Source organism: Scyliorhinus torazame, chromosome 2 (assembly GCF_047496885.1).
Source record: "Scyliorhinus torazame isolate Kashiwa2021f chromosome 2, sScyTor2.1, whole genome shotgun sequence".
NCBI lineage: Eukaryota > Metazoa > Chordata > Chondrichthyes > Carcharhiniformes > Scyliorhinidae > Scyliorhinus > Scyliorhinus torazame.
Window position 1 is genome coordinate 348498713 of NC_092708.1, and position 13434 is coordinate 348512146.

Sequence of the window (13434 nt, forward strand, 5' to 3'; positions counted from 1 at the left end):
CTTTTGGAACATTTTATGAGATGTTGTTATTAAAACTATTGTGAGTTTATTCATTCATTTTCAAAAAAATGATAAACTAGTTTTATACTGAGGATTCTGGAACTCCAGAGGAATGTGTGAGTTAGAGTATGGTGGTGTAGATATAAACCATTTACCCCCCTTTGCTTCATAACCCTACCCCACCTCACCTTTCTCTCAATGGTCTGGTGATGAGTTCCTGGTCTTTTTTCCATTGGGAAGCAATTCTGGATTTCATTCTAAATTTCCCCTGCCTGAACAGCAGCAGAAGCTGAACAACGCAGCAGATCAGTTTGTGACTGAATCTCAAAGACCCGTTTATCAGAATTGTATCTTTCAGTTTGAATGAGAACATGACGTGAAATTGAATTCTTCTTTTCACTCCGCAGATGTTAATTGTGCTGTACGTTTCCAATATTTTCTCAATTATTTCGAATTTCTAGTATTTGCTGTTTCACTTTTATTGCAATACAGTGTGGTGGGGAAATAAGACTCCATCCTCCAATAGAATGATGAGGATTGCCAGTGTTTTTTTACACTGTTTCAGATTAACATTGACGACCAGTTCATGGAATCATAGAATCTCGGCAGTGAAGAATGAGGCCATTCCGCCCATCGAGTCTGCACCGGCCCTCCAAAATAGCCCCTCTACCTTGGCCCAATCCCCTGCCCTATTTCCATTACCCTGCCTACCTTTGAACACTTATTAAAAAAATGTATTTTATTACAAGCATGTATCAAAACAGGTTACACCAAAAAGTGTCCAAAGGTTAGGGAAACATACTTCCCAACAATCAACTATACAGACTGTAAATCAGGGGCTGGTTTAGCACAGTGGGCTTAACAGCTGGCTTGTAAGACAGAACAAGGCCAGCAACGCGGGTTCAATTCCTGCACCGGCTTCCGCGAACAGGCGCTGGAATGTGGTGACCAGGGGCTTTTCACAGTAACTTAATTGAAGCCTACTTGTGACAATAAGTGATTATTATTATTTCCCCTTTTTCACCCTCCCCCCCCCCCCCCCCCCCCCCCCGCCCCCCTGCCGAACAGCCCTTCAAACATGGTCACAAACATCCCCCACCTTTGTTCAAACCCCACCAAAGACGACAGAGCCCCTTAACTCATACTTTATCTTCTATAACCGCAGGAAGCCGAACAGGTCACCCAACCATGCTGCTACCCCCAGTAGCGATGCCGACCGTCACTCCAGCAAAATTTGTCGCCGTGCAATCAGGGAGACGAAGGCCACGACATCGGCCATCCTCCTCTCCATGAACTCCGGCTCCTCTGAAACCCCAAATATCGCCACCAAAGGGTCCGGGTCCACCTCCTCCTCCACTATCCTGGCTAAGACCACGAACACTCAACCTTTGGACATCTAGGGACAATTTAGCAAGGCCAGTCCACCTAACCTGCACATCTTTGGACTAAATGTCTGCGTCGAAACATTCTTCTGCAACTACAGGGCAGTTATTGCTCTTTGGGATTTTCATGGTGAGCAAAGACAATAAGCAACCTCTTAAATTAGACATCTTGGCTTGCCACGTTGGTTTGTGTACATAGATCGCCACAATACAATTAAGGAAGATGCCAAACAGATCACTGTCTCTTCAATCTTGCATACAACCAAAACGAATGATTAGGGATCAGTTCTGGCACAAGCTAATGACTGGCTCATTTACCTACCTCTTGACTATCCAATGCATAAGAGCTGGGAGCCTAAAAATAAATGTATTCATCAGGGACTAATGGAGCAATTGAAGACAACTGTTTCAGATAAGGATAATGTGTGCTTTGAGAATGAAATGTGGTTCAGCTTCATACATGGTGACATTTCTATTCCGCAGAAGCCACAATGAAAAGGCAACCATCAATTTTATTTCTAAGTCATTACTTCATTCAGTCTAACCACAAATTTCATAATTAAAATATTCCATTCACAGATTTGCTCTGAGAAATGTAATGAGCACAGAATATTCCTTTGTGTACATCTCGAGGAGCTCTTCAATGGAACAATGAATCTTTAGTCCTGTAACTTGAACTGGAATGAGCTTTGGATTACATTTAGTAGACTCTAAATGGCTTTAATGTGACTGTTTTATCTACAGTTTTACAACTGTATTGATGGCCCAAAGCAAACCATATTCAAAGAATGAAGGATACAAATGAGCTTTGTTAGGATGAGATTTGATCTTGTGAACTTCAGTGAGTCAACAGCAGTCTAGTTCTAATTTTTGTTTAGTTGTGGCGGAATTCTCCGCCTTGCGCCACCGGTAGTGGAGTTCCCTATGAGGTAGAGAATCCAGCGGTAGCGAGGAAAAAGGGATCACCACCGTTTCCAATGCTCTGCCTACCCCCCCCCTTAGTGTCCAAAATTGCCCTTAGTGTTGGATGGGGTTACTGGGTTATGGGGATAGGGTGGAGGTGTTGACCTTGGGTAGGGTGCTCTTTCCAAGAGCCGGTGCAGACTCGATGGGCCGAATGGCCTCCTTCTGCACTGTAAATTCTATGATAATCTATGATAATCAGCTGAAGTCCTTAGTGGAAATGTAACAAAGCAAGTGAGATCATGAGAACCAAGCAGGCTGATCTGTCACATTAAAGGTAAGCAAAAATGATGGGTCGCGAAGGTAAGCCGGCGTGGGTCCTGAAGGATAGCCGGATGGTTAAAATGGGTCCCCGGCACAAAAGTTTGAAAAACACTGCCTTACTGGCCAACCTTTGATTAACGAGATACCCTGTCCTTAGAATGGGCGCTGGTACTCCATGAGGAGCACGGGGAAGACAATCATTCCCCCCCATAGGTTCCATGCGGGATATTACATTCCTCCCCACCCCTCCACAAAGTCCGAAGACCCCCTCAACTAGCGATAAGGCAGAGAAGGAGGAGCAGGCGGCGACAAGTCTTCATGGAGCTGACGTGCAGGATCAGTCAGCATATACCACGCCAGTCAATGCCATACGCCATCTGCAGCAGGAACATCATGGCGGAAGATCGTCGGGAGGCGGCTGAGTGAGCATCTTCGTCTCCATTTCGGAGTCCAAAGACACGCGCGGGCATCAAGAGAGACTGGAGGTGTCACAGCAGACTGGTTCGGCAGTAGAGACGGAAGAAGATGGCACCGGCTGCTCGCGGACCCGGCCTGTAAAATAATCGCCCACTTTGGCCAGTACCCCCGCGATTCTCAGTGCCGGATGGGCCGAGCAGCCTGCCCAAAACAGCGGGTTCCCCCCGGCGCCGTCCAAACCTGGTCGCTGCCGGCGGGAACAGCGCAGGAACTCTGGGGGGGGGGGGCGTCCTGCGGGGGAGCAAGGGGGGATCCTGCACCGGGGGGGGGGGGCCTCAAATGGGGTCTGGCCCGCGGTCGGTGCCCACCGATCGTCGGGCCGTCCTCTCTGAAGGAGAACCTCCTTTCCTCCGCAGCCCCGTCGGACATCTTCTTGCGGGGCGGACTCGGGGAGGACGGCAACCACGCACGCGCGGGTAACGGCAGTTATGCGGCGCCGGCCGCGTCATGTATGCGACGCCGCCTTTAAGCGGCGCCAAGACCTGGCACGCGGCGCCGCTCCTAGCCCATTTTTGGACCCTGAATCGGTCGGGTTAGGGGCCGTTTCGCGCCGTCGTGAACCTCGACGGCGTTCACGACGGCGCGAACACTCTGTCTCCATTTCAGAGAATCACGACCATGTTTATATAAATGACATGTCAGTGTCTGCCAGAGAAATTAGCGCAGAAACCCAAAAGGATGTGCTGCTCAGTAAAGTGCTCAATTGTATCATGAATACCTGACCTAAAAAGTGTTATGATGAGATATTGCAGGAGTGCATCACATGCAGGAATGAACTGAGTGTAGATAAAGGTTGTCTCCTCTGGTGTTGCAGAGTTATTATTTCCCCAAAAGTTTAGAGAGAGATTGTTAGAGGAACTTCATCGAGGGCATGCCAGGATAGTCTGCATGAAAGCAGGAACAAGAAGTTATTTTTGGTATCCAAAGGTATATAGCGGGCACAATTCAACCATGGCATTGAGCCCAGCGCGGATCTAGACATGCCGATTAAATAGTGGGAAAGACGAAAATCGAGATACGCGCCAGGCCCTAATCAGTTTTGCCTTTGAGCAATCTTTAAATATTGTGGACACCCATAATGGAGGGAACAGATGCTGCCTGTTTGTTCTACAAAGCACTTCCAGGACACAACCCTGCTCTTGGTTCGTTGTTGAAGGTCATGTTAACTCTCTTTGACTGTGAGCAGCCTCTAGCTTCACAGCTGAAGACTCTTGCTAATGAGGAATTGGCTTTGTTAGTTATGAGAGCACTTCACAGTTGCAGGTTGTGTTTTCTGCTTGCTGTTTCATGTGGCTGAAAATGCCTGGAAGCTGCTGTTGCTCTTTCCTTCCTTTCCTGTAGACGGAAGGAAGCATAATTTTTTCTTAGATACCTGGAGCGTGGAACACCGGGCTCCGGGGGGGACAGACGAGTCTAGAAGGCAATCCACTTTGAAGCAAGAAAGACGCTGCGGGCCTGTTGCGTGATATTGATTCAAATGAGCCACCTGCTAACGCTGTTGAAGAAATACTTTTGCAGATTGCTGATGCTTTTGTTACTGGTGTGGTGAGTGCTGCGTGTAACTCACACGTCACCGCGGGTCAAACACGCTGGATGTTAAGGATGTTCAACTGCACTTTGAGTGCTAGTGGAATATGTAGATTCCAGGATTTGGTTCTGGTGAGATTGGGAATGTCAGAGGACGGTGTGGGAGGACCTCACATCTGTGGCTCCTGGATGGAGAATGGCACTGAAAAATGGAACCAACAAGTAACATTGGTGGACAGATCATTTCTATAACAAAATTCTGGACATGATAGCAGATTCTCTGACTTATCCTCCATTTCTGTTGAGGACCCTGCGAGGGATCATAGATCATAGAATTTCCAGTGCAGAAGGAGGCCATTCGGCCCATCGAGTCAGCACCTGCCCTTGGGAAGAACTCCCTACTTAAGCCCACACCTTCACCCTATCCCTGTAACCCTGTAACCCCACCTAACCTTTTTTTTGACACTAAGGACAATTTAGCATGGCCAATCAACCTAACCTTCACATCTTTGGACAGTGGGAGGAAACGGGAGCACCCAAAGGAAACCCACGCAAATACGGGGAGAACGTGCAGACTCCGCACGGACAGTGACGCAAGCCGGGAATCGAACCTGGGACCCTGGAGCTGTGAAGCAACAGTGCTAACGACTGTGCTACCATGCCGCCCTTACCATGTGTTTGTTTATTTTGTAAAAATTAGCTGGTATAGCATTATATTGGTACCAATATGGAATAGGAATGTTTCCTTGTTGTTCAATGGTTTGTGTGATATGTGGAATGTTACGTAGTTGATTTTAAAATCTTTGTTACTGTTGACCGTTTTTGTCAATAAAATATTTTCAAGGGACTTCTAGTGGGTACATGAGCCATGTCTCAGAGGATGATTATTGCATTGCATTTCAATCAAACTTTGAAGCCTGAATAGTGTGTCTGAATTCTAGAAACATCAGTACCATAGAGGCAGCAGCCAAAAATCAAACACTCAGGAGCTGGACCTCAGCACTGGGGATATCCTCAGTGTGATAAGTGTGTGGATCAGGGGAGGGCACCTGAGCACGGTCTCACTAATGTTCCCAGCAGGGGTCTGGGGTCTGGGGCTCCTGATGTGGCTGGGGGTGAGTGTGCAGAGTGAGGTTTTCCAACATAACTGGCACGGTGGTTGGCACTCTGAGAGAAGGCAGGACATATAGGGCTCGGGGAGGCTTGAGGAAGTTTGAGGGTCCTGGTTGGAAGCCCTAACTGATTACCAGTCTCTCTCCTTCTCCAATTCCTTACAGATATAGCAATAGAGCTGGTTATGTTAGTCCCGCAGAGGCTACCCTGGCGCTGCTGGTGGCAGCCGAGGCAGGCAGTTACCGAGGAAGATGACAGCAGTGCAGACTCAGGTTGGAGGCAGCATCCTATGTGCAGGGTCCGTCGCACACCCTGAAGACCCGACTGCCCATCAGGCCAAAGAAAAATCCAGTACGCCCCAAAGTGTATGGGCATCGCTGGTCTTTTGAGGAGATGATGGACAGCATATACCGCAGGAGACTCCATTTCAGCAGAGACAGTGCGGCCCCTGTGTCATGTCCTCGCAGACATGGCACCTCATGTAGTAGGAGGAGGACACCCACTCTCGGTGGCCGTGAAGGTCACCGCAGCCCTGAACGTCTTTGCAACCGGTTCATTCCAGCTCAAGAGAGGTCTTGTGCGGCATTTCTCAAGCTACCGCCCACGAGGGCATCAGTGAGTCACAGATACCCTGTATGCCTGGACATCAGACTATATCAACTTTGAGCTGGACCAGGCCCACTAAGATGACCAGGCTGCAGGATTCTCCACCATCGTCGGGATGCCCCAGGTCCAGGGGGTAATTGAGGGCACACATGCCGCCTTGCATGCACCAGAGAATCAGGGAGTGCCCTTTGTTAACAGGAAGGGGTTCCACTCCCTGAATGTTCAACTCATGTGCGACCACCACCTCCGGATCATGCACGTGTGTGTACGGTTCCCAGGGAGTGTCCATGACAGTTACATCCTGGGACACTTGAAAATCCTCGGCACCTTTGAGGACCACCCCAGGATGATAGGTTGGCTCTTGGGGGATAAGGGGTACCCGTTGATGACATCAGTGCAGAGGACGGAGACCAAGGCAGAAACCCGATATAACGAGGCCCATGCTGCCACCCGTGCTGTCATTGAGTGGTGCATTGGACTGTTCAAAATGCAGTTCCAATGCCTGGACCACTCTGGTGGTGCACTGAAATACATCCCCCCAGAGGGTCTCCCTCTTTGTGATGGTCCTCCACAACGTGGCACTGCAGTGGGGTGACTTGCAGCCTTGTCTGAGGTGGAGGAAGAAACGGACCAGGAGAGGATGGAGGACGAGCCAGGGGAGGACCCGCAAGAGCTGGAGGATGGAGGACAGGCAGCGGCAAGGGTCGTTCATGTCCAGAGGGCCAGGGAAGCCCTTATCCTCGCCTTATACTCAGAAGAAGAGGCTTTATCCATCAGGTCATCCCTGCTCCCCACCCCTCCTCCCCTCAATCTCCCCTCCGACCCACAATCTCTCTTTTTCCCAATTCCCCCTCCAATCCCTCCTTCCCCCATCCCCCTTCCCCCAATCCCCTCCTTCCTCCCACCCCCCATTCCATGACCCTTCCACACATACCCCCTCCCCCTCCCCATACCCCCCCGATTACCCTGTTCTACCCTCCAAGATTCAGTGTAACATCACCTCAGGGTCATTGTCAGCGGGTCAATCTACAGGGCAGGAAAGTGATGATAACTCACTGTGAGTAATGCAATTCTCGGTTTATGCCAAAGTTGACTCCTGACGTTCTGCTGATAGCACGCTCACACCCACCCTCTGATCGGGTCAGATCGATCATGTTGGCAACAATTATGCAATCCAATATGTTAAATTTCAGGCAGTGCTGTTGATTTAGTCATATTGTACACTGGAAAAGGATGTACGCGTACCATTTTCCATTTCATCCTATAGGTTTTATTTAAGTGCGGAAGGAGTGTTGTTTATTACAAGAGTTGAGCAATTTGTTACATTGCCCTCTCTGTTGGGAGGTGTAAGTAAAGTTAGTTCAATAAGGATTGCCTCCAGTTGAGGATGTGTTTGCCTTACTCAGTGAAACACACAATCAGTTTCACCTTCCCCCAAGCTGAGGTGTTGTCCTAAAATAGGGTGCATTAGCGCTTAAACACCTTATCCTTGAATTCATGACAGTGTTTCTCATGATAAGCTATCGGATCTAAGGGCAAACAATCATTTGACTCAAGTCTGTGATTCTTTGCATAATGAGATGAACATTCATTAATTAATACACCACGATTGCAAGTGCAAAGTATTCTACTGCTGCAAGGTTTGTCCATCAACTGTCAGTCTGGAAGGTCTTAAAATGACACTGGCATACAGGTATTGACCAGGAACTAAGTACTTTAGCTGAATGTTATTTGTTTGCCAGATCTCTTTAATTACTATTTGTGTCTACTCTTGAATAATTGGAGGCTACTAAAGAGACCTTGTGTAACTTTTAGCAGTCATTGATCAGCTATACATTTTAATTACTTTGAAACATGGTGATTTCAGACAAGGCTGGCGCAGGTAGCGCTCGTCTTAATTATTTAATTCTCAATGGCGAAGGTGCTCTTCAGTGAAGCCTTGAATTAGAAGACCCAATGTGTTATATTTTCATGCCCTCAACCAGCTTGTACTTCAATAATTATTCTGCCCTGTTACTTCAATCTCAAGCACTTAACATTCAACTGACACGATTGAGAACTTTAGTAATGACTCATTTTAAAACCTATTTGCAACAGAGAGATTTAGATCTAACACTCCTTCCTTCAATCTACTCTATGAACAAAATTGGAAATAGATAATTTAAGTTCCTAATCACTTAGTGAGCGATTTGGTTGAGATCCACTTTATTCATAACCATGTTAAAACCTGGTGTTCTAGACATATGTCCACATAATCAGTATGTTTTACATGAAAAGAGGTGTATCTTTTCTTCTGCTTGAATTGTGAGTTCTAATTAACTAATTGAGCAGCAACTTTTGTGAGTTTAAACATAATGAAGGCTATTTATTCTCACACACTTACCCTGAATTAATTCAATGCCACACACTGAGGGCGGGATTGACTGACCATCCCGCCGCGTCTTTTTTGGCGAGGGAGGCAGCCCGCCAGCGGGATCTGCCAGTCCCGCCATTGTCACTCCTCGTCACCGGGAAACCCGTGTGCCGGCATGGGACCAGAATTTTCCACCGGCGTAAACAGCCGGTAACTCCCACCCACAGTCTCATGCACACACACACAAAGATTGGACGTTGAAAAAGCAAATGCACTTTTACAAATTACAGCTAATTCAGTTTCTCGTTTATGTTTTCTGTTCTCCCATATAGCAGTTCTATGCTTTCTTGAATGTATTCAGTGCTCTCAAGTTAAGTGAGGGTGTTGTCAATGGAAGGGGCCACAGCAGGTTGCAAAGTTTCTTGGATGGGAATATCTAAGAGGTTGTTTCTTGGGTGAGCTTTGATACTGGAGCTGGTTACTCACTTTGGCTACGTGACTGGCTGGTGACCGATGATTCTGATGGATCTGCTGAATGCTGGGGTAATACAGATGCAGTCCTGGGAACAGGGTGGTCACAAGACTATTGGGCTGATACGTCTGAGACTCGTCAAGTCTATATGGGGGCTATCGTAATACAATGGGAAGTTGATAGTGACCATTGAGCTTTGATTTTTCCTTTTGTCCAGTACGAAACATGGGGTAGGATTTTAAGGATGGTGATCAATCGGTTCTATCCAGGGCTCCCCCAGAGTCAGCGCCTAATGTATAGCCGCCAACTCTCGATCTTCCACTGCCATTTAGCACTCACTTGAGCTTCCGTCTGCCCTTGGAAGGAAATCCCACCCATGAGAGCTATCAATCAATCTGATTGGCTGACAAGTCTACAACCCTGCCAGGCACAGGGCTGCAGTGGCCAGAAGCGGTACTGCACCGCTCTGCCCAGGGATAAATCCCTTTGAAAGGGTGAGTCCCGTGGGTCCCGGGGAAAGGAGGGTAGGGAACACCCGGGATAGGCATGGGGGAGGGGAGTTGGGAGGGGGGGGAGGTGGTCATGACATTGGGGGGTGTTATGCCGGGGTAGGATGGGGGATGGTTGGGGTCCCGGAGCTCCAACATTCCAGGAGAGGGTGCAGCAACTCTGAAGGACCTTCAGTGAGGTGTTCTACCACTTCCTGCCCAAGATGGGGAAAAGTGTAAATGTCACTTCACCACCCTACCCTCAGCCCTTCTGCCAGCCTACAAATTGAGGCTGGGTGGGAGCTGGCCTTTAATAAGTGAATGGGTGGTTTTCCCACCCAAGGCCCTGCCCGCCCACATGTGATATTGCGTCTGGGTTTGGGCAGGTGGATTCCTGGAGAAAATACCATCCAGTCAGTTTTACATTCCCTCAGCCTAAGTACCCACCTTGGGGGAGCATAAAGTTCTGTGCATAGAAACAGGCTGTCTGGAAACTCCATTGTCTTTAGGTTTTGGCCCATCCTTAAACAATGAGATGTGTAAATTCCACACAAGGCTGTAAGATACACTCCCCTTTGTCCATCTTTAATTAGGCATTTACTGGAGACTTGATGTTGCCTCTCGTCCAAATGCCAAAGTCACATGATATGCAGCAGCCGTTTTAGCAGCTTGTTTGCGCCTAATTTTTAAAAGTGTTGACTGAAAGTTCATAAGGTGATATGCCTGCACTGGGTATGACGCAGATGTTATAAAAATTGTGAACTGCACATTTTTATTGGCCTCAAGACTAACCCTGAGTTGGGGCTGGAGCGGGACAACTCTGTAAGAATGGGATTCCCTGAGATGCTAATTAATTTAACAGCAAGACAGGATTAGAATTTTTGGAATCTATTTACTTGCTGCAGTCAGCCAGATTTCGAGGTTGGTTGGCAATTGGGCAGGGTGGCCTTCAGCAATAGACATAGTAGGGAGTGGAGCTGGTGTAGGCAGGGAGAGATCAGGCATCATGGGGTTATCATAAAGGAGATAGGAGAGATCACAGGCAAAGGGGAGAAGATCATGGAAGGTTCTGGAGAATGTGGGGGAGGAGTGGAAAAGATCATGGAAGGGACCCGGGAGAATCAGGGGAAAAGGGAGAAAATTGTGGCAGTGGCTGGCGATTGAGGGAGGAATGGAAAAGATCATGGGGATCCCTGGATGAAGTGATAGTTGCAGGATGGGATCCATGAGTGTCTGTCAGGAGAATGTTGGATCATTGGCAGGGGTTTGATTGCAGTGAACATTTGCAGATTTTCTTGGTGGATTGATGGGAAAATATTCCTCTTCCTTGCCCACAAGCAGTGCTGGCAAATCATATGCTTGTTCCGTGAAACAGTTCACTCTGCCTTTCATTGCCAGAATTTTCTGGGATCCAATAAACCCAGCCAGGCACAGTTTAAAGCTGGAACAAAAAAGAAACAGTTTGGTCACCCACCTCTGTTACAGTTAGAATCTGGCAGGTTTGAGGCATGTTAGGTTCGTATTTGAGATATTTTACATTCCTCATTCCACCCAGACCCGTACGTTATTGTTGGGGCTGGTTGGGTAAAACTCCTCTTTGTTGGATGAGATTTTAATTCATGCAAAGCCTGTTCTGAGTTAAAATAGGGCTAATTAGGGTTCAGATTGTTCACGACTCTAGTTCCTGTTCCTCGTTCCTAGGTGCTGTTTAGCACAGGGCTAAATCGCTGGCTTTGAAAGCAGACCAAGGCAGGCCAGCAGCATGGTTCAATTCCCGTAACAGCCTCCCCGAACAGGCGCCGGAATGTGGTGACGAGGGGCTTTTCACAGTAACTTCATTGAAGCCTACTTGTGACAATAAGCGATTTTCATTTTCATTTCATTTTCCTGTTATATGTGCAGCCACTCGCACTGAGATGCAGTCTCTCTTTCCTGATGCTTGCATGGCTAAATGTGCCACTACTCGGATGCTGAGAAACACCAAATTGGTCAACCGCTCAGGCTGCAGAGTACCTAATCTCACACTGATGTGGATGTGAATGCGCGTCTCAAGTTGGGGCAGTAACACTTGTTTTTCCAGGGATGATGGGGCTGTTCATTCTCTGGGAACATTTGTTGTTGACACCGGATGTTAAACAAACTGACAAGGTTTTGTTTTCTGCCATTAATATTATTCACCGAGAACACAAATTTCATAGAAAGCAATCGGAGAAAAAAAATCCCACATCGCTATCTGTCAGCAGCAGATTCGAATCCTGAGCTTCTGAAACTTGGGCAGGAATTTCTGTACATCAACTATGATTCAACTTTCACTAACAATATTAGAAATGATGTGGAGATGCCGGCGTTGGACTGGGGTGAGCACAGTAAGAAGTCTTACAACAGCAGGTTAAAGTCCAACTGGTTTGTTTTGAATCACTAGCTTTCGGAGCACTGCTCCTTCCTCAGGTGAATCGTAATATTAGAAATGATTGCTATTAAAAGTCAAGCAACTCAATTGAAACCTTTTTTTTTGTCTTTTGCAGATTTGGATGACCCGGTACTGACGGTACATCATAGTGTAGGTGAAGCAAAGGAGCAGTTTTACTTTGAAAGAACTGTATTCCTTAGGTGTTCAGTCAATTCGAATCCCCCTGTCCGATACAGTTGGCGTCGAGGAAGAGAGATTCTATCCCAGGGATCAGACAAGGGGGTTGAGATCTACGAGCCATTTTTTACCCAGGTACATTATAAAACTTTATGTCTATGGCTGAGCAAAGTATCTGAATTGCATTTTACTTCTAGTAATACAGCAGACATGACTTCCCCATTGATGACCTGGTAGAATACGCATTCCATTCAGCTGCCCTCTAAATCTGCTTTAATGTTCCAGTCATGGACTGAGGGGGTGATCTGAATGTACTGCTCCTCTACAATCGCTTGTTTATAATCCAGCCAGTCTCCCTCTAGTCCAGCTGCAAAATGGTATCATGCACATGGACATCCTGTTGCCTTTGATGCAAACGAATATAAACCAAATTTAATTAATCAACATTTAAAAAAATTAATTTAAATTGAATTAATAAAACTGATATTACAAGGGAAACAATTGCACAATGGAAGTCCTGTGATATCGCTTGTCACGGCAGGTGAAAACTAAGTATTTTGAAATATTAATTCTTTTTCGCTTTTTAAAAAAAATGCTCCTTGCATTTTCTGCGGATGGTCTGTTCCACTTTGTGATTGGTTTCATTACAGCACGATGATTAATAGTAAATTTTCCTGATGGATGCATTTCATCCATTTGCAGATTTCTTCCCCCACCCCCATTTATTTCAGAGGCACCAACTTCATGACAAGATCACACTGTGCCACTAATAAGGGAGATCTGTTTTCCAACAGCAGTGTGCTCAAGTGATCCAAGATTAACGCATCCTTTTTGACCCGTGGTCTAACCACTTAATTATACATTGACAAATGCCTCAGATGGTGTTAATGGCCCTGCAGCAGATGAACATGGACAGACAGACCAGCTCCCCTCAGTATCTCTATAGTTACGGCTACAGGATTTTTCCAATGGCTGTTCAACTGCCACTAGCTATTGAAGTTGCTTTTTGAAACAAAGAAACACTGGACACTTAGTTATGCCAATTTGTCCATTCAAAAAAATAGGATGAAAGAGTGCATGACAAATTATGTGTTGTAAAGTACTATTGATTGTAAGAAATTAATAGTGAAGGTATGTGCTGAAGGGAGGTGCTTTAAAGCTTCTAACATTGCTTTCACATTGCAGGTTGCTCATTTGAATTT

The 13434-nt window shown here is 46.7% G+C and overlaps 1 protein-coding gene across 2 annotated transcripts in view; it reads left to right on the plus strand.

Annotated features, from left to right (window-relative positions):
• Positions 1 to 13434, plus strand: part of mdga2a (MAM domain containing glycosylphosphatidylinositol anchor 2a) — a 1293828-nt gene that overhangs the window by 539915 nt on the left and 740479 nt on the right. For both annotated transcript variants that reach the window (XM_072491028.1, XM_072491020.1), the window contains exon 4: positions 12171 to 12367. In XM_072491028.1, the coding sequence (XP_072347129.1) occupies positions 12171 to 12367 (197 nt within the window). The remainder of the gene's footprint in view (positions 1 to 12170; positions 12368 to 13434) is intronic.